The following is a 21,088-nucleotide window of genomic DNA, read 5'->3' on the forward strand; positions in this document are numbered from 1 at the left end:
GACAGGACAAGAAGAAATGGACTCAAGTTGCACCAGGGGAGGTTTAGATTGGACATTAGGAAAAAATTATTCACATAAAGGGTTGTGAAGCACTGGAACAGTCTGCCCAGGGAAGTGGTTGAGTCACCATCCCTGGAGGTGTTTAAAAGATGTATAGATGACGTTCTTAGAGACATGGTTTAGTGCCAGAGTTAGGTTAATGATTAGACTCTATGATCTTAAAGATCTTTTCCAGCCTAAATAATTCTATGATTATTTATGCTTCATTAGCAACAATTATGGGGTGGAATCACGAGTAAGCGCTTTTTTAACAAAATGCCTAAGCTATTACTTTACATATCAATGAGGGCAGTATAACCCATTTTAAGAAAAAAAAGCCAATGTTCTTGTGAACTAAAAATTATTTTCAAAGTCATGCAATATCACAGTATCACACAGTATCACAGTATGTTTGGGATTGGAAGGGACCTCCAAAGATCATCTAGTCCAATCCCCCTGCTGGAGCAGGAACGCCTAGGTGAGGTCGCATAGGAACATGTCCAGGCGGGTTCTGAATGTCTCCAGGGAAGGAGACTCCACAACCCCCCTGGGCATCCTGTTTCAGTGCTCTGTCACCCTCACTGAGAAGAAGTTCTTTCTCAAATTTAAGTGGAACCTCTTGTGTTCCAGCTTGATCCCATTACCCCTTGTCCTATCATTGTTTGCCACTGAGAAGAGCCTGGCTCCATCCTCGTGGCACTCACCCTTTATATATTTATAAACATTAATAAGGTCACCCCTCAGTCTCTTCTTCTCCAAACTAAAGAGATTCAGCTCCCTCAGCCTTTCTTCATAAGGGAGGTGCTCCACTCCCTTAATCATCTCTTATACAATGATAGTTATGAACCATAAACAGAATAAGCCTAAACCTCTAACTGGTGAATTTGGTCCCACTGTTCCATTATGTAAGTTGTATGCTCTAAATGAGCTGTTGAAGCACGAGCTTGAAAAAGGAAGCTGATCTTTGTGCAGGTTTTTGAAATAGTGCAGAAGCAATCAAACTCTGTTAATGTTTTTATGGAAGGAAGGAAGGAAGGAAGGAAGGAAGGAAGGAAGGAAGGAAGGAAGGAAGGAAGGAAGGCAGGCACTAAATACATTTACTTATTTTAGGATGCTGATTAGTATCAGCTAAGAATATGAATTTTACTTACTGTAGTCAAAGGGGTCGGGGTGGGTATAGGAAGCAACCCTGCACCAGGCATCAGGCTTGTCATAGCAGGAGCAGGCGCCAACAGAGAAAGGGCTTTGGCTTCATCTGGGATTTTACCTGAAGAAGTAAATGGAAGTATTACACAGAGTTGGAACACTACACATATATTACTCTTTTTATGATTTTACAATAACCCTTGCATTTAAAAAAGTAATAAATAAGAATGAATCTATCTATCAGATCCTTACAAAGAAACAAATATGAACAAATTCATTTTACCCTGCTCTACTAGGAAAACCAAAAGTGAGCAAAACTTCAAAGACTAGTAATCTCATTAATGGATTATTATTATTTTAAAAACTGAATAATGTACACAAGTATTTAACACTTTGAGCTATGGGTCACCTGTACTGGAAACTTAATGTTCATGAACCAAACGATATCAAGCATGGATGCTTTCCCAGGACGGTGTTTTCACGGTGATCGAAAGTTGTTTTACACATGACAACCATTCGGGTTAGCTGCATCACTAATAGCACACAGAACATCAGATACAGAAAAGAAGAACATTTTTTTAAAGTTGAATCCCTAGAAATGGCAAATAACCAAATCAGTTTTAAAAACCCAAACAACTAAAAGAAAAAAAAAACACAAAACAAACACAAACAAAACCAAACAAACAAAAGAAAAACAAAAACAAAAAAAACCAACAACAATAAAAAACCCAACACAAACACACAAACCAATGCAACACAACAAAGTATGTGCTAACTGAAATTAGTGTGCTTTTTCCCCCTCTGGTGTTACCTACTTTTGATGTGAAATAAATAAAAATAAAATAAAAACTACTGTGACTTCACACAAGACATACTACAAGTGAAGTTTGGAGTGGAGGGAGAAAAAAAATCAGATTTATACTGTTTTACATTCTAGGTCACGTCAGTTTGTCTGAAACTTTGATAAATTAGCTTTAAATTTACTGAGATTGAAGAAAATCATAACTGATCAGGTAAGCAAGCTATATTTTCCTAAAATATGTATTTCCTACTATTTCAACCATATCATATTCACTGTCATGCTAGAAGTTTAAGTAATATCTAATCTGAATTAAACACAGGCTTCATTCAAAGTTAGTTACAGTTAGACTGCTAAATGAACCCCTCCCAAAATCTTCAAAAATCAAAAGACATAATAATTATTTATAAATAACAATTAAATGTATTAAATTTGAAATGCAAAGGGATTTAAACCAGTACAAACATTAAACACTGAACTGAAAAACTACAGAAAGGTAGTTCTAATTATACTAGGTATCTATGATCTATTAAAAATTACTGGCGTAACTGCATATATGCAGTCCAGCTGACCCGTCTGGTTTTACCCCATGCACCTTAATAAAGCAAATGCTTTTATTTAAACATCATTTTAAAAGTCAAGGTATATACTGATACTGTGCCAGTGGCTTTTAGTGCTTTGGTTCAAACTGTATATGTTTTAACTATAAAACCTCTAACTTCAGGATATAAAAATTAATATATAAATATTGTTATAAAAAACCAAAATATAAGTTTCAAAACATTGCGCAATTTTAGCTATACAAGTTCAAATAAACTACACTGGAATCATACTATTGTAAAAAAATTAAAAGAAGATTAAAGTGTTGCAAACTTGTTCTACAGATCTACAGCAAGGACTAGGTTACAGTTGGATATGACCAAAGGACAAAACAAATCTAAATAAAATTATTTTATATGTAACATGGGTGAAATAGAGAGCAATGTTATTTTATCTTTTCTTTATTTCTCATGCCTCCTATTTAGATTTATTTTATTTCAGTTCTTCTGAAAATCAAAATACTTAAGTGTTTTCAAATGACTGATGGGTTCATCAGACCTTATTCTGAACAGCCAGCATCTTGCAATTAACTGTATACTCATACAGGTTTCTACAGGATCGAGAGACATGGCTCAAGTAAATCCAATGGCAGATATGGCTCCTAAAGTGGTGCATCTGCATTCTTATTTAGATCCTTGTTCAGTAATGTACATAAGCATGTGCCTAACTTAAATATGCACTTACATACAACCAATTCAATATACACTTAACCAGATAAACTAAGAGATGCTTAAGGCATTTAGCCCTTTTAAATAGGAACTGAGTTATGTACATAACTAAACAGACAGGGAGCCAAGTTTAGAAAGGTACTTAAATACAATTCTAAACTTTAAGCATATTGAAATAACTGGATTATTCATTTCCTCAAACATTGCTTAAGGAATCAACTGAACACTTTCAGTTAAGTAAACTATTAAAAAATGAATAACATGCATATCTAAATTATAAAGTTTGCATTATTTCCAGAATACTTTGGTCCCTCAACAACGTAATGTTTTATTTTAAATACAAAATCTAGTTGGTCAGTTCCATGCCACAAAGATCTACTCATTTAATTTATTCAAGGGTGGGGAAGGGTCTATCTCTACAGACAAAACTCTGAAAATTTCCCTGTATTTTCAGAGATACTGTCTTTTCAAAAGATCCCCCTCTAGTTTTTAAGATCAGGCCAAACTTTTTAACAATTCTACAGAAAATAAACTGGGGGGGAGGAGGTAAACTGGAAATATCTTGCAAATTTACTTCACTGTTCTTTAGACAGTTTTGAAAAACAAATTAATATGTGAGGCCAAATATCATCACGAGTTACAGCCTTTACATTTTGGAGTGTTATCTCAATTAATTTAATGTATTTATAAAAGGAATACAAGCCCACAAAGATACAACAAAACATGTGGGTAATGACATAACAAATTAGGACACTTTAAGAATAACTGTTTTGGTTTTTAATCATGGTATTTAAAAGATGAATGGAAAAGAGGTAGAGATATTTCTTTTCTAATAAGGGAAACAGACAAAATAAATATGCCACATCTATACCACATCCTTAGAAATATGTCTTAGAAGCTTATGAGCATTTAGTCAATTATAAATTACAGATTCTATGAGCATTTATCTATCTATTCACTTTGCAAAGAAATCTGGAAGCAAATGTAGATTAGCTCTGCATTACCTAGAGATACCTTATGCTTCTTCCGAAATGTACAGTTGTCCTAAATATCAGTTGTTATTATTATTACTTTTTTGTATCAAAGTGCTTAAAAGCCCTAAGTCAACCTAATCCATACCAGAATCTGTTTTGCTAAATGCTGAACAGAAGTATCTGTGTTAAGCAGGTACTAATCACAGTATTTTTATCCCCCTCCATGTGCTCAGAAGAAATTAATTTCCTACTCAACTACATGGTTAATCCTCCCCTCCCCCTAAAACTGCTTCAACAATAAGTAATTTTATTTTTAAAATACTTGTTTACAACTACTTGAAACATAATTAGAGGAATTGTTCTTTTCCTACTATTTTAAATCAATGGAAAATGCACACTTACAAATAAAATAATTTCTGTGTGATCCAATTCATGGTTCTTGTTGGATTTACAACTACTGTTAATTACCTCAACTGGCACAGCTAAATCCAACAGAGGTCACAAACAAAGTTCTTCCCAGTTGCACTTCACAGTCTGGTGCATTACCAGAGTGAAACCAATTGGTCCCAATGCAGCTGGCTGGGAAGAGCAATGCTTGAGGACCAGACACACCAACTGGTCCAGCACTTCTGTTTCAGGGCTTCCGTTTCACAAGAAAGAAGAAAGAACATCATTTAGGAATGAGAACCTTCTCAGTCACTCCAGCATGAACTGCCAGGGCTTCTGAGATTGTGAGATGACACCTTTTTTTAAAAAAAACCTCTTCTTGAAATAGTCACCACTGGAGCATGTAAAAGTGCATTACACACATATATATACACAGAGAAAACTTTTCAATCTTCCCACAAATAACAGTGTTAAAAGACAATGTGCCTCACATAACATTCAAACTAAAACCTCAGGCTGCATTTGTACTTATGAGTGATAAACAGTTTTTTTCTAAATATTACAAAAACAAAAGGATGAAATCTTACTGCTTCTGACCTCACTGGAGCAAGGTTTCATTAGAAGCAAACAAATATTTAATGACAGTCAATATTCATGAAAGTTAAACATCAGAAATAAATACTTTAAACTCTTCATATTAGACATCAACAGAAAGCCTTATTTTAAACAGACCATGCAACCTAAAATAAAACCACTCTACTGAGAAGAGGAAAAATAGCAGAGAAAGATCATGATTTTACTTGGTAAAGTTAATTTATCCAGAAAGTAAGTTTCAACCGTCCTCTTCCAATATAAGCTCATAAAGCATAACATATGAAATAATGCATCTTAAAACTGATATACTTTTCACTATTCCAGTCTGACACAATGCGCTCATCTGTTGAATTTAGATGCTTAAATGTATTCCAAACCAAATTTATCCATTATTCACAGCATAAAACTTAGTTGATCATATTCTAAATTCTGTGTATACCATCTACAAGCAGCTTCAGGTCAACTTCAAAATGAAAAACTGTGAACCCTTTACAAAACATCATTTTTTCAGAACTGAATTACCAGTTCAAAAGTACAAGGGAAAGAGTTAATAGAACAAAACAGAAAAGGGAAAAATAAAAATAAAAGAAACAAAGGAAAGAAAGCAAAATAAAAGAAAAACAGAGACAGGGCGTCCATCTTCCGCAGGCCAGACTTTGATCTCATTTCCCCCATGAAGATTTCACTTGGCGGCAGGTTTAGTGGCATGGCAAACAATGCCTAACTCAGGCAAGTGTAACAGGTCTGCCTTGGCCAGTCTAGTCATCTAATAATGCACAAATATCACACAGAGAAAACATACAAAACCAAATTAATAGTCAAAAATCCATCTACTAGACAATGTGGACATAAAATTTAGAATTATTAGGGTGCCATCTTTGTTTATCTTTCAACCTTTGTGTTCTCAAAGTATAATGTTTAAAGAAAAACCTACTAATACACACAAAAGTAATATTTTACAACTCAATAATATTACTTCATTTACAATTACATTTTTTGTTGATTTTTTAATTAAATGTCACAAAATTAACATTGTTTTCATTGTGTAGTGATTCCCTCCTCATACTCCCTTGATTTACCACTCTTTAATTACACTCCAAATTTCAGATTTCTGTTTTTTAAAACTAAGTTTTCAGAGTTCTGTTTTATCCCTCCTCTATGCTCAATTTGGCACATGAAATGTTTTATTACTGGCACTGTGGATATAATTTAACCTTCCAGTAGAATATAGACATTGCTACTTTTAAAGCCTGTGATGCACTCCATTGACTCCATTAACAATGATACAGCAAATTAAAAAAATGTTGCACTGTGGTCTCCAAAGCCATGCTTATTCCACAGAATAAATTCCTCAGAAAGTTAAACCTATATGAATTCACATCTTTACAAATTAAAATTAGTGATAGAAAGTTACACAGAAACAGCATTCCAACTAAAAAAAAATTGACCTCACAACTCAATCACTTCACTTAATTATGCATAAATCTCTGTGGGGTCATGAATGATCTGGAACAGTCACAATTTTTCTGTAATACATTTTCTCAGAAATGCCTAATAAGTCAGCTACAAACAGGGCTGGAACAAGATTTCTCAGAACTTTGATTTTATTCTCTTTCCACTCATTATTTACCATAAAGAGACACAGGAAAACGTGGCTTTATCTGCCTGTTGCCATATCAGATCAGGCAGTGAACTCATCACAAGAAAAACACCAGGAAGTGTTGTTCATTCATTAGCAATCTTTCCTCTCTGGCAATACTGAATCAGTGTTAAGGTATTTTCAATGAAATGTAAAACTAAGATCCTGAAGAATTTGAAGTCAATTATTTGAGGACAATTTTTCAATGATTAGGACTCTGTTCCAATACATTTTGCCTACCCAAAGCCTCTATAAAGCTCCAAGTGGATACAGCAATATCTTCTTAGTAGTTTAAGAAGTTCCAAAAATAAAACCAAAAAGCCCCCAAAACAAAGCATAAAAACAACTAAAAATCTAGGCTTCACAAAGACTTGTTAATATGCCCATATTAACATGGCTACAAGAACAGACAGTATATTGTAGGCCATTTCAGAGTCTATGAAATTTTGAAGACTTGTCAAGAGTTTTCTAGGAACACTCCAGAACATTATTATAGTAGCACTAATCTCATACTATCCAGATCATGAAGTGACAAACATGCCAAAAAATGGTACTCTGGGACCACTGTTAACAAATTCCAAGAAGTCAACAGTATTCTTTGTACCAAAACCTGATTCTTGCAGTTAGAAAAGTCCTGTTAATAGGAGATATTTCTGTACTTGCTGCAGTTTATGGATTAATCATTCTAAATATTGTTGTTCATAGCAAAACAGCTACCATGTTCAAAGTGAAGTTAGCTTCACTCCACCAGTTAGAATGTTTCCACTCCAAAGAGACAAAAAGTCCAGATCCAAATGGGCAGATGCTCAGTTCCCACAATGATCCCAATGAAGTCAATGGTGCTCTGCCTAACTCCAGCGATCTGCCTACAGTAGAGCCATGCTTCATAGAACTGTATTCAGATCTAGGATACTATACTAACAATAAGAACTACCTTGTATAACACATCTGTAAAAGCATGACCTCAAAGCTAGTTGAAGGAACAGTTGTAAATTTAGTATTCACCAAGCATTTTATTTTATTAAGTTATAAAAATATTTTACGCGAGAAGCATTCTGTACAGCTGATTGCATTTTAAGATATCTAAAACCAAAAAGGAGTACCAATATGCATAAGAAAGCCTTTTTATTGCACACAAAGTAGTATTTTCTACAGGAACAAGAAAGGAAAACTGTTTTTTTTTTTTAAATAAACCAGCAGGCAAACATTTATATCAAAGAAATGGAAAAATAATTAGTATATTAAAAAAAACCAAACCCACACACAACAAAACAAACAACACCCCACGCCAAGGGCAATACATTAAGATCCAAACTGCAGTGTTATTGGTGCCAGGAAATTAAGAAATTGCCTAATCTTTTCAGTGCTCCATTGACTTCAGTAAGAACTTTGTGTGGGAATAAGTTTGCCAACACAAACCATATTGAATGGAAATATTTTACCTTCATTTTCCCCAAAATATGTAATAACAATGGAAAATTGAATTATCTTAATTTATATAAACTAATTTTTTCTAATGCTATATTTCAATTAAATCTGTATAATTGGGTTTCTTCATTCAATTTTCAATTGTGTTTCAAGGCTTTTTTTTTAAGCAATAAAATAACAACAGAGCACCACCTCCTTACATAAAAAGCTTAAAACTATTAGAAGACAGGACAAAGACCAACATTACAGAAAAACATCTAAAATACCAACCTTCTGCACAAGGCACAACTATTAAAGCTCTGTCAATAAAAACTGTGTTTGTTAGATGCTGGGCCACACCAACACTTGATGCTTCACGAAACTTAATATAACACACTTTGGAGGAAAAAGCAAGAGGTGCATTGCTGCAAGATAAAAGGGAAAAAAAACCACATTAGCCATATTAAATAATTGTATGCATGCATTTTCAACTATTATTTCTTAATTAAAAACCAAAAAGTTTTAGACTTGTTGGAAAAGTTACCCAAAAGACAAGAGTATAGATAATTTACTAATTTGCCTACTTACTATATCACTAAAAAAAGTAAAGCATAGCCCCTCCTCCTTTTTTAACGGAAACTTAGATAAGTCAAAATCCCAAATTAACAAGGTTGATTTTCTTTACAAATCTTACTAAACAACATTCACCAATACATTCCAAATTATTGTAAGTAGCACATTTACCCAACACATTTGTCAACTAAATAATTTATAGTTTATCTTTTATCTTCCAAATAATCCTTGTTTGAGAAACTCAAACAATATGCCCAGTCATTTTTTAGTGGGTCCTTCTGATATTAGCCCATATTAACTGATAAACGTTCTTAGGCCTTCATGAAAGATTTTTTGTTAATTCATACTAAGATAAAAACAGTTTGTGAGAGTGCTTTCAAGTGTTAGGTCTCAGTTCACTAATGTAACAAAAATCCTTTTTATCATCTCCCTTATTTTGGCATAATGTAGTACAGGATAACACTGAAAGAGGTAGGAGGAATTCACTATTAGGTTAGAATAAGGAAGAAAATTAAAAATATGTATGTTGGGTAATTTGCTTTTCCATTAGAAAGTACACCAACAGAGATGTCAGAAAGCACAATACATAAACTTTGTAATCTTGATCAAAAACAAATAAGTTTGCTTTAAAAAAAATGTATTCGCTAGTCAAGGTTTATATCATTTATACAAGCAGTTTACTTCTTCATATGAAGTAAGTACAGGTGAAGCTTTCAAGGACAGAATACAAAAGGATATTACTGGAACATCAGAAAGCTCCATTTGAAAAAAAAAAAAGGTCTTCTAGCAAAGTAGTAAATCATGGAAAAAACACTGCATGAACTGTTTAGTCATAGAATCATGGAATCATTTTAGTTGGAAGAGACCCTCAAGATCATCACGTCCAACCATAACCTAACTCTGGCACTAAATCATGTCCCTAAGCACCACAATCCTGACCTTCCCTCAAGTGAAACACTTGTCAACTTTCTGGAAGTACCAGAAGCAGTTCAAGTTAAGCCAAATCCATCTCGTAGCCCCTCAAATTCCAAGCAGGTACTCCCAAAGTTGTTGTAAGAAATTAATTAGGCTTTAGTATTTAAATACAAACTCCGAAGGTTTAAACGCATTATTTAATCATATTAATTGCGTAGATGAACCAGGAACATAGTCTGAGGCAGGCAGACCAGTACATTTCTGGTTATCAGAAAGGTAACATCTAGGTAAAATATCTAGAGAGCCGGCCAACTTCAGAATGGCAAAAATATTTATGACAGAAAATTCTGTGAAAAGAGACACTGAAGAAGCAAAAGTAAACAGAGGGGAGGGAAAACCATAAATATGAAAGTCAACCTTTGTTGTGGTTTAACCTGGCAGGCAGCTAAACACCACACAGCTGTTCACTCACTCCCACTCTCCAGTGGGATGAGGGAGAGAACAGGAAAAAAAGGTAAAAATCGTGGATTGAGATAGACAGTTAAATAGGAAAGAAAGAGAAAATAATAATAATAATAATGAATATGCAAAACAAGTGATGCACAACGCAACTGCTCACCACCCGCTAACCAATGCACAGCCAGTCTCTGAACAATGGCCCTCAGCCAGCTTTTCCCCTAGCTTATATACTGAACATGATGTCATATAGTGTGGAATATCCCTTTGGTCAGCTAGGGTCAGCTGTCCCAGTCGTGTCCCCTCCCAACTTCTTGTGCACCCCCAGCCTACTCGCTGATGGGGCAGTGTGAGATGCAGAAAAGGCCTTGACTCTGTGTAAGCACTGCTCAGCAGCAACTAAAACATCAGTGTGTTATCAACATTATTCTCATCCTAATTCCAAAACACAGCACTGTACCAGCTACTAGGAAGAAAACTAACTCTATCCCAGTCGAAACCAGGACATCCTTATAAGACTTAGAAAAACATTGCAAGATGACTACAGTTCTTCTGTCTATTTATTTTGTCTGTAGTAGGCAATGCTTTCACAGTTTCAAGCTTCCATGTTCAGAAAGGAAATAAATGTATTAATATAAAATGGCTTTTCAGCTATCTATACAGTCTTGGTTCAGAACACTTTCCATTAGAGCTGACAAAGAGCTATGACTTGTCTCAGTACTCAGCAGAAATGTTTGCGTCCAACTTCCAATCTTACATATTCTGAAGAGCCAGATGTAAATAGAATCATAAAATAGTTTGTGTTGGAAGGGACCTTCAAAAGTCATCTAGTCCAACCCCCCTGTAATGAGCAGGGACATCTTCAACTAGATCAGGTTGCTCAGAGCCCCATCCAGCCTGGCCTTGAATGTTTCCAGGGATGGGGTATCTACCACCTCTCTGGGCAACCTGTGCCAGTGTTTTACCACCCTTAGTGTAAAAAATTTCTTCCTTATATGCAGACTGAATCTAACCTTTTCTAGTTTAAAACCATTACTTATTGTTCTATAGCAACAGACCCTACTAAAAAGTCTGCCCCCATTTTTCTTATAGGCTCCTTTTAAGTACTGAAAGGCTGCAATAAGGTCTCCCTGGAGCCTTCTCTTCCCCAGGCTGAACAACCCCAACTCTCTCAGCCTTTCCTCACAGGTGTTCCAGCCCTCTGATAATTTTTGTGGCCCTCCTCTGGACCCTCTCAAACAGGTCTATGTCTTTGCTGTATTGAAGGCTCCAGAGCTGGATGCAGTACTCCCGGTGGGGTCTCACCAGAGTGGAGTAGAGGGGCAGAATCACCTACCTCGACCTGCTGGCCGCACTCCTTTTGATGCAGCCCGAGATACAATTGGCCTTCTGGGTTGCAGGTGCACATTGCCAGCTCACATCCAATATTTCATCCACCAGTAATTCCAAATCCTTCTCCTCAGGGCTGCTCTCAATCCCTTCATCCCCCAGTCTGTATTGATAACAGGGGTTGCCCCAACCCAGGTGCAGGATCTTGCTCTTGGCCTTGGTGAACCTGAGGTTTGCATGGGCCTGCTTCTTGAGTTTGTCCAGGTCCCTCTGGATGGCATCCTGTCCCTCAGGCACGTCAACTGCACTACTCAGCTTGGTATCATCCGCAAAGTTGCTGAGGGTGCGCTCAATCCCACTATGTCACTGATGAAGATATTAAACAGTACTGGTCCCAAAATGGACCCCTGAGTGACACCACTCATCACCGGTGTCCATACAGATATTGAGCCATTGACCACTACACTCTGGGTGCAACCATCCAGCCATTTCCTCATCCACGAAACACTCCACCCATCAATTGCATATTTCTTCATTTTAGAGAGAAGGATGTTGTGGGAGACCATGTCAAAGGCTTTACAGAGGTCCAGATAGATGACATCTGTAGCCCACCCTTTGTCCGCTGAGGTAGTCACTCCATCATAGAAGGCCACTAGGTTTGTCAGGCAGGACTTGGCCTTGGTGAAGCCGTGCTGGCTGTCTCAAATCACCACTTTGTCCTCCAAGTGCCTTAGCATAGCTTCTAGTAGGATCTGTTCCATGATCTTTCCAGGAATAGATGTGAGGCTGACAGGTTGGTAGTTCCCAGGGTCCTCCTTTCCCCCCTTTTTAAAAATGGGTGCAATGTTTCCCTTTTTCTAGTCACGAGGGACTTCACCTGACTGCCACGACTTCTCAAATATCATGGAGAATGGCTTCACAACTACATCAGCCAATTCCCTCAGGACTCTGGGATGCATCTCATCAGGTCTCACAGACTTACGTATGTTCAGGTTTCTCAAGTGGTAATGAACCTGATATTAACTTAAAACGGGAAGGACTTTGTTCCCCCAGTCCCCATGTTGCAGTTCATCCACTGAAGAGGTGTGGGAAGAGATATTGTCAGTAAAGACATCAGTAAAAATGTTGTTGAGTATCTCAGCCTTCTCATCTGTTGCCAGTCTTGCTCATCAGGGGGTATGCTTTCTTTGACCTTCCTTTTCTGGTTGACATACCTGTAGAAGCCTTTCTTGTCATTCTTTGTGTCCCTTGCCAAGCTCAGCTCCAGCCATGCCTTGGCCTTCCTGATCCCATCTCTGCATAACTGGGCAGTGTCCCTGTACTCTTCTCAGGATACCTGTCCCTGCTTCCATTGCCCGTGCATTTCCTTCTTGCCCTTTCATTTGACCAGCAGGCCTTGACTCAGCCATGCCAGCCTCTTGCCTTCCTTATCCAATTTCTTATACCTGGGGATCGAGAGGTCTTATGCTCTACGGAAAATGTGAAATCTGTGTGCTCAGCTTGGTCTCTGAAATGACTGTACATCAATGCGTGCAGAATGGGGAATAAGTAGGAGGAGTTAGAAACCTGTGTTCGGGCAGGAGATTATGACCTGGTGGCAGTTACAGAGACATAGTGGGACAGCTCACATGACTGGAATGTGGTCACAGATGGCTATGTCCTTTTGAGGAAAGACAGGCGAGCCAGGTGTGGTGGTGGAGTTGCTCTTCACATGAGAGAGCAACTACAATGTATTGAGTACTGTCCAGGCACGGATGAGGAGCAAGTTGAGAGTCTGTGGGTGAGAATTAAGGGGCAAGCTGGCAGGGGTGATACTGCTGTGGGTGTCTATTACAGGCCACCAGATCAGGGTGAGGAAGTTGATGAGGCCTTCTACAGACAGCTGAGAGCAGCTACACAGTCACAGGCCCTGGTTGTCATGGGGGATTTTAACTTCCCTGATGTTTGCTGGAAAGACTACTCAGCCAGCAAGCCACAGTCTAGGAGGTTCCTCCAGTGCACTGACAGTAACTTACTGATGCAAATGGTGGATGATCCAACTGGGAAAGGAGCGCTGCTGGATCTCACCCTCACTAACAAGGAGGGTCTGGTTGAAACTGTAAAGGTTGAGGGCTGCCTTGGTTGCAGCAACCATGAAATGGTGGAGTTCAGGATCTCGTGTGGCAGGAACAGAATACCAAGCAGAACTGCAACCCTGAACTTCAGCAGGGCAAACTTTAGCCTTTTCAAGCAATTGCTAGGGGAAATCCCATGGGCAAGGCTGCTTGAAGGTAAAGGGGCCCAAGATAGTTGGTTAGTATTCAGGGATTGCTTCTACCAAGCTCAAGATCAGATCATCCTGACACACAGGAAGTCAAGGAAGGGAGCCAGGAGACCTGCGCGGTTAAACAGGGAACTGTTGGGTAAGCTCAAGTGGAAGAGTCATGGAAGCAGGTCATGGAAGCAGGGGCTGGCCACTTGGGAGGAATATAAGGCTGCTGTTAGAGGATGTAGGAAGGCAACTAGGATAGCCAAGGCCTCCTTAGAACTACAGCTGGCGAGAGGGGTCAAGGACAGCAAAAAGAACTTTTTCAAATACATAGCAGATAAAACTAATACCAGAGGCAATGTAGGTCCACTGATGAATGAGGTGGGTGTCCTGGTGGCAGAAGACACAGAGAAGGCAGAATTGCTGAATGCCTTCTTTGTCTCTGTCTACTCTGCTGGAGGCTGTCCTGGGGAGCCCCGTACCCCTGAGACCCCGGATGAAGCCAGGTTAATGGAGGAGTTTGCTTTAGTCGATGAGGACTGGGTTAGGGAGCAATTAAATAGTCTGGACATCCATAAGTCCATGGGTCCACATGGGATGCATCCGCGGGTGCTGAGGCAGCTGGCTGAAGTCATTGCTGGACCGCTCTCCATCATTTTTGCCAAGTCTTGGGAAACGGGAGAGGTGCCCGAGGATTGGAGGAAAACAAATGTCACTCCAGTCTTCAAAAAGGGCAAGAAGAAGGACCCGGGTAATTATAGACCGGTCAGCCTCACCTCTGTCCCTGGGAAAGTAATGGAACAGCTTATCCTTGGTGTCATCTCAAGGCACATCAGGGATAAGAGGGTCATTAGGGGCAGTCAGCATGGCTTTACCAAGGGTAAGTCATGCTTGACCAGCCTCATAGCCTTTTATGAGAACGTAACAAGGTGGATGGATGATGGCAGAGCGGTGGATGTGGTCTACCTTGACTTGAGTAAAGCCTTTGACACAGTCTCTCACAGCATCCTCACAGCTAAATTGAGGAGGTGTGGTCTAGACAATAGAGTAGTGAGGTGGGTTGCAAACTGGCTTAAAGAGAGAAGCCAGAGAGTGGTGGTCAATGGTGCGGAGTCCAGTTGGAGGCCAGTATCTAGTGGAGTGCCTCAGAGGTCAGTACTGGGGCCAATATTATTCAACATATACATTAACGATTTGGACGAGGGAATTGAGTGTACTATCAGCAAGTTTGCTGATGACACTAAGCTGGGAGGAGTGGCCGACACGCCAGAAGGCTGTGCTGCCATCCAGCGGGACCTGGACAGGCTGGAGAGTTGGGCGGGAAATAACCTGATGAAATTTAACAAGGGAAAGTGTAGAGTCCTGCATCTGGGCAGGAACAACCCCAGGTTCCAGTATAGGCTGGGAAATTACATATTAGAGAGCAGTGTAGGGGAAAGGGACCTGGGGGTCCTGGCGGACAACAGGATGACCATGAGCCAGCACTGGGCCCTTGTGGCCAGGAAGGCCAATGGCATCCTGGGGTGTATTACAAGGGGGGTGGTCAGTAGATCGAGAGAGGTCCTCCTTCCCCTCTACTCCGCCCTGGTGAGACCCCATCTGGAATATTGTGTCCAGTTCTGGGCCCCTCAGTTCAAGAAGGACAGGGAACTTCCGGAGAGAGTCCAGCGTAGGGCAACAAAGATGATTAAGGGAGTGGAGCACCTCCCTTATGAAGAAAGGCTGAGGGAGCTGGGTCTCTTTAGTTTGGAGAAGAGGAGACTGAGGGGTGACCTTATTAATGTTTATAAATATATAAAGGGTGAGTGCCACGAGGATGAAGCCAGGCTCTTCTCAGTGGCAAACAATGATAGGACAAGGGGTAATGGGATCAAGCTGGAACACAAGAGGTTCCACTTAAATTTGAGAAAAAACTTCTTCTCAGTGAGGGTGACAGAGCACTGGAACAGGCTGCCCAGGGAGGTTGTGGAGTCTCCTTCCCTGGAGACATTCAAAGCCCGCCTGGACACTTTCCTGTGCGACCTCTCCTAGGCGTTCCAGCTCCAGCAGGGGGATTGGACTAGATGATCTTTTGAGGTCCCTTCCAATCCCAAACATACTGTGATACTGTGAAGAGGAGAGCTTACAGATCATGAAAGGACGGGCTGGCCACTTGGGAAGAATATAAGGCTGTTGTCAGAGGATGTAGGGAAGCAACTAGGAAAGCTAAGGCCTCCATAGAACTAAACCTGGTGAGGGGGGTCAAGGACAACAGAAAGAGCTTTCTCAAATACATCGCAGATAAAACTAAAACCAGAAGAAATGTAGGCCCACTGACGAATGAGGTGGGTGCCCTGATAACAGAAGATACAGAGAAGGCAGAGTTACTGAATGCCTTCTTTGTCCCTGGCTACGCTGCTGGAGGCCGTCCTGAGGAGCCCCATACCACTGAGGCCCCAGAAGTCAGGACAATGGAGGAGTTTGCCTTAGTCGATGAGGACTGCGTTAGGGAGCAATTAGGCAATCTGGACATCCATAAATCCATGGGTCCAGATGGGATTCATCCGTGGGTGCTGAGGGAGCCAGCTGAGGTCATTGCTGGACCACTCTCCATCATCTTTGCCAAGTCTTGGGAAATGGGAGAGGTGCCTGAGGACTGGAGAAAAGCAAATGTCACTCCGGTCTTCAAAAAGGGCAAGAAGGAGGACCCGGGTAATTATAAACCAGTCAGCCTCACCTCCATCCCTGGGAAAGTCATGGAACAACTTATCCTTGGTACCATCTCAAGGCATATCAAGGATAAGAGGGTCATTAGGGGCAGTCAACATGGTTTCACCAAGGGGAAGTCGTGCTTGACCAACCTCATCGCCTTTCATGAGGACATAACGAGATGGATAAATCATGGCACAGCGGTGGATGTGGTCTGTCTTGACTTGAGTAAAGCATTTGACACAGTCTCCCACAGCATCCTCACAGCTAAATTGAGGAAGTGTGGTCTGGACAATGGGGTAGTGAGGTGGACTGCGAACTGGCTGAAGGAAAGAAGCCAGAGAGTTGTGGTCAATGGGGCAGGGTCCAGTTGGAGGCCTGTATCTAGTGGAGTGCCTCAAGGATCAGTACTGGGGTCAGTATTATTCAATATATTCATCAATGATTTGGATGAAGGAATAGAGTGCACTATCAGAAAGTTTGCTGATGACACCAAGCTGGGAGGAGTGGCTGACACGCCAGAAGGCTGTGCTGCCATCCAGTGAGACCTGGACAGGCTGGAGAGTTGGGCGGGGAAAAATTTAACGAAATATAACAAGGGAAAGTGTAGAGTCTTGCATCTGGGCAGGAACAACCCCAGGTTCCTCTATAGGTTGGGGAATGACCTGTTAGAGAGCAGTGTAGGGGAAAGGGACCTGGGGGTCCTGGTGGACAGCATGAAGACCATGTGCCAGCACTGTGCCCTTGTACCCAAGAAGGCCAATGGCATCCTGTGGTGTATTAGAAGGGGGATGATTAGTAAGTCAAGAGAGGTTCTCCTTCCCCTCTACTCTGCCCTGGTGAGACCACACCTGGAATATTGTGTCCAGTTCTGGGCCCCTCAGTTCAAGGACAGGGAACTGCTGGAGAGAGTCTAGCGCAGGGCAACGGAGATGCTGAAGGGAGTGGAGCATCTCCCTTATGAGGAAAGGCTGAGAGAGCTGGTTCTCTTTAGCATGGAGGAGACTGAGGGATGACCTTATTAATGTTTACAAATATATAAAGGGTTCATGTCATGAGGATGGAGCCAGGCTTCCATGTATTCTACCTGGAGCCCGGATCAAGGATATTGCTAGAGAGCTCCCCAGACTGGTGCACCCGACAGACTACTATCCGCTGCTGGTCTTCCAGACAGATGGGGAGGAAGCTGCTTCCCGTAGTCTGAGGGGAATGAAGAACGATTTCAAGGTCTTGGGAAGGATGGTGAAAGACTCAGGGGTTCAAGTGCTCTTCTCTTCGCTCCTTCCCTCTTCAAGTGACGATGTGGGGTGGAATGGGAAAATTCAATCTCTAAATGGTTGGCTCCAAGACTGGTGCTACAGGCAGGGCTTTGGGTTTTTTTATAATGGCTGGTTTTATAAGACTCCAGTCTGGACAGTGTTACACGGGAAAGGCTTATCTCGCAGGGGCAAAAGGATGTTGGGGCAGGAATTAGTTGGGCTCATGTGGAGAGCTTTAAACTAGGCTCGAAGGGGGATGGAGTTGTAGCTGGGCTTGTCCCAGTGGGGTAGCATTCTAAAACGGATGAGGACCAGGTGGCCTCCTGTGCCCCTAGGGAGAAATTGGTGTGCTCTGCTCGCTCCCTGAAATGCCTGTACACCAATGCACGCAGCATGGGGAATAAGCAGGAGGAGTTAGAATCCTATATTTGGTCAGGAGATTATGATCTGGTGGCAATTACAGAAACGTGGTGGGACAGTTCACATGACTGGAATGTGGTCATGGATGGCTACGCCCTTTTCAGGAAAGACAGGCCAGCCAGGCGTGGTGGTGGAGTTGCTCTCTATGTGAGAGAGCAACTGCAATGTACTAAATTCTGCCCAGGAGCGGATGAGGAATGAGTTGAGAGTGTATGGGTCAGGATCAAGAGACAGGCTGGCAGGGGTGATACGGTTGTAGGCGTCTATTATAGGCCACCAGATCAGGCTGAGGAAGTTGATGAGGCCTTCTATGGGCAGCTGAGAGTGGCCTCACAGTCACAGGCCCTGGTTGTTGTGGGTGATTTTAACTTCCCTGATGTTTGCTGGAAGGACCATTCAGCCAGCCAACCACAGTCCAGGAGGTTCCTCCAGTGCATTGATGATAACTTCCTCATGCAGATGATGGAGGAGCCGACTAGGAGAGGTGCACTGCTGGATCTCATCCTCACTAACAAGGAGGGTCTGGTCGAAGTAGTAAAGGTTGAGGGCTGCCTGGGCTGCAGTGACCACGAGATGGTGGAGTTCAGCATCTCGCGTGGCAGGAACAGAATAGGAAGCAGAATTGCAACCCTGGACTTTAGCAGGGCTAACTTCGGCCTTTTCAAGCAATTGCTAGGGGAAATCCCATGGGCAAGACTGCTTGAAGGAAAAGGGGCCCAAGAGAGCTGGATTGCATTCAGAGATTGCTTCTTCCATGCTCAGGATCAGAGCAACCCCACACGTAGGAAGTCGAGGAAGGGAGCCAGGAGGCCTGTGTGGTTGAATAGGGATCTGTTGGGTATGCTCAAGCGGAAGAGGAGAGTTTACAGGTCATGGAAGCAGGGGCTGGCCACTTGGGAGGAATATAAGGCTGCTGTTAGAGGATGTAGGAAGGCAGCTAGGATAGCCAAGGGCTCCTTAGAATTACAGCTGGCGAGAGGGGTCAAGGACAGCAAAAAGAACTTTTTCAAATACATAGCAGATAAAACTAATACCAGAGGCAATGTAGGCCCACTGATGAATGAGGTGGGTGCCCTGGTGGCGGAAGACACAGAGAAGGCAGAATTACTGAATGCCTTCTTTGTCTCTGTCTGCTCTGCTGGAGGCTGTCCTGGGGAGTCCTGTACCCCTGAGACCCTGGATGAAGCCAGGTCAATGGAGGAGTTTGCATTAGTCGATGAGGACTGGGTTAGGGAGCAATTAAATACTCTGGACATCCATAAATCCATGGGTCCACATGGTATGCATCCGCGGGTGCTGAGGGAGCTGGCTGAAGTCATTGCTGGACCCCTCTCCATCATTTTTGCCACGTCTTGGGAAACGGGAGAGGTGCTCGAGGATTGGAGGAAAGCAAATGTCACTCCGGTCTTCAAAAAGGGCAAGAAGGACCCGGGTAATTATAGACCGATCAGCCTCACCTCTGTCCCTGGGAAAGTAATGGAACAGCTTATCCTTGGTGTCATCTCAAGGCACATCAGGGATAAGAGGGTCATTAGGGGCAGTCAGCATGGCTTTACCAAGGGTAAGTCATGCTTGACCAGCCTCATAGCCTTTTATGAGAATGTAACAAGGTGGATGGATGATTGCAGAGCAGTGGATGTGATCTGCCTTGACTTCAGTAAAGCCTTTGACACAGTCTCTCACAGCATCCTCACAGCTAAACTGAGGAGGTGTGGTCTAGACAATAGAGTAGTGAGGTGGGTTGCAAACTGGCTTAAAGAGAGAAGCCAGAGAGTGATGGTCAATGGTGTGGAGTCCAGTTGGGGGCCAGTATCTAGTGGAGTGCCTCAGGGGTCAGTACTGGGGCCAATATTATTCAATATATTCATTAACGACTTGGATGAGGGAATTGAGTGTACTATCAGCAAGTTTGCTGATGACACTAAGCTGGGAGGAGTGGCTGACATGCCAGAAGGCTGTGCTGCCATCCATCGGGACCTGGACAGGCTGGAGAGTTGGGCAGGGAATAACCTGATGAAATTTAACAAGGGAAAGTGTAGAGTCCTGCATCTGGGCAGGAACAACCCCAGGTTCCAGTATAGGTTGGGAAATTACATATTAGAGAGCAGTGTAGGGGAAAGGGACCTGGGGGTCCTGGTGGACAGCAGGATGACCATGAGCCAGCACTGTGCCCTTGTGGCCAGGAAGGCCAATGGCATCCTGGGGTGTATTACAAGGGGGGTGGTCAGTAGATCGAGAGAGGTCCTCCTTCCCCTCTACTCCGCCCTGGTGAGACCCCATCTGGAATATTGTGTCCAGTTCTGGGCCCCTCAGTTCAAGAAGGACAGGGAACTGCTGGAGAGGGTCCAGCGTAGGACAACAAAGATGATTAAGGGAGTGGAGCACCTCCCTTATGAAGAAAGGCTGAGGGAGCTGGGTCTCTTTAGTTTGGAGAAGAGGAGACTGAGGGGTGACCTTATTAATGTTTATAAATATATAAAGGGTGAGTGCCACGAGGATGAAGCCAGGCTCTTCTCAGTGGCAAACAATGATAGGACAAGGGGTAATGGGATCAAGCTGGAACACAAGAGGTTCCACTTAAATTTGAGAAAAAACTTCTTCTCAGTGAGGGTGACAGAGCACTGGAACAGGCTGCTCAGGGAGGTTGTGGAGTCTCCTACTCTGGAGACATTCAAAGCCCGCCTGGACACATTCCTGTGCGACCTCACCTAGGCGTTCCAGCTCCAGCAGGGGGATTGGACTAGATGATCTTTTGAGGTCCCTTCCAATCCCAAACATTCTGTGATACTGTGATACTGTAAGACAAGGGGTAATGGGTTCAAACTGGAACACAGGAGGTTCCATTTCAATTTGAGAAGAAATTTCTTTACAGTGAGGGTGACAGAACACTGGAACAGGCTGCCCAGGGAGGTTGTGGAGTCTCCTTCCCTGGAGACATTCAAAACCC

General features: G+C 42.0%; 1 protein-coding gene across 3 annotated transcripts in view; it reads right to left on the minus strand.

Annotated features, from left to right (window-relative positions):
- LOC136114632 (uncharacterized) overlaps positions 1-21,088 on the minus strand; it is a 66,829-nt gene that overhangs the window by 22,010 nt on the left and 23,731 nt on the right. For 2 of the 3 annotated variants that reach the window (XM_065860048.1, XM_065860047.1), the window contains exons 2-3: positions 8,545-8,678; positions 1,191-1,306 (exon numbers count right to left, since the gene is read on the minus strand). In XM_065860048.1, coding sequence (XP_065716120.1) covers positions 1,191-1,306; positions 8,545-8,678 — 250 coding nt within the window. Of the gene's footprint in view, positions 1-1,190; positions 1,307-1,594; positions 1,750-8,544; positions 8,679-21,088 lie in introns of those variants that run through there. The other variant, XM_071801645.1, reaches the window with a different exon arrangement.

Source organism: Patagioenas fasciata, chromosome W, assembly GCF_037038585.1.
Source record: "Patagioenas fasciata isolate bPatFas1 chromosome W, bPatFas1.hap1, whole genome shotgun sequence".
Taxonomy (NCBI): domain Eukaryota; kingdom Metazoa; phylum Chordata; class Aves; order Columbiformes; family Columbidae; genus Patagioenas; species Patagioenas fasciata.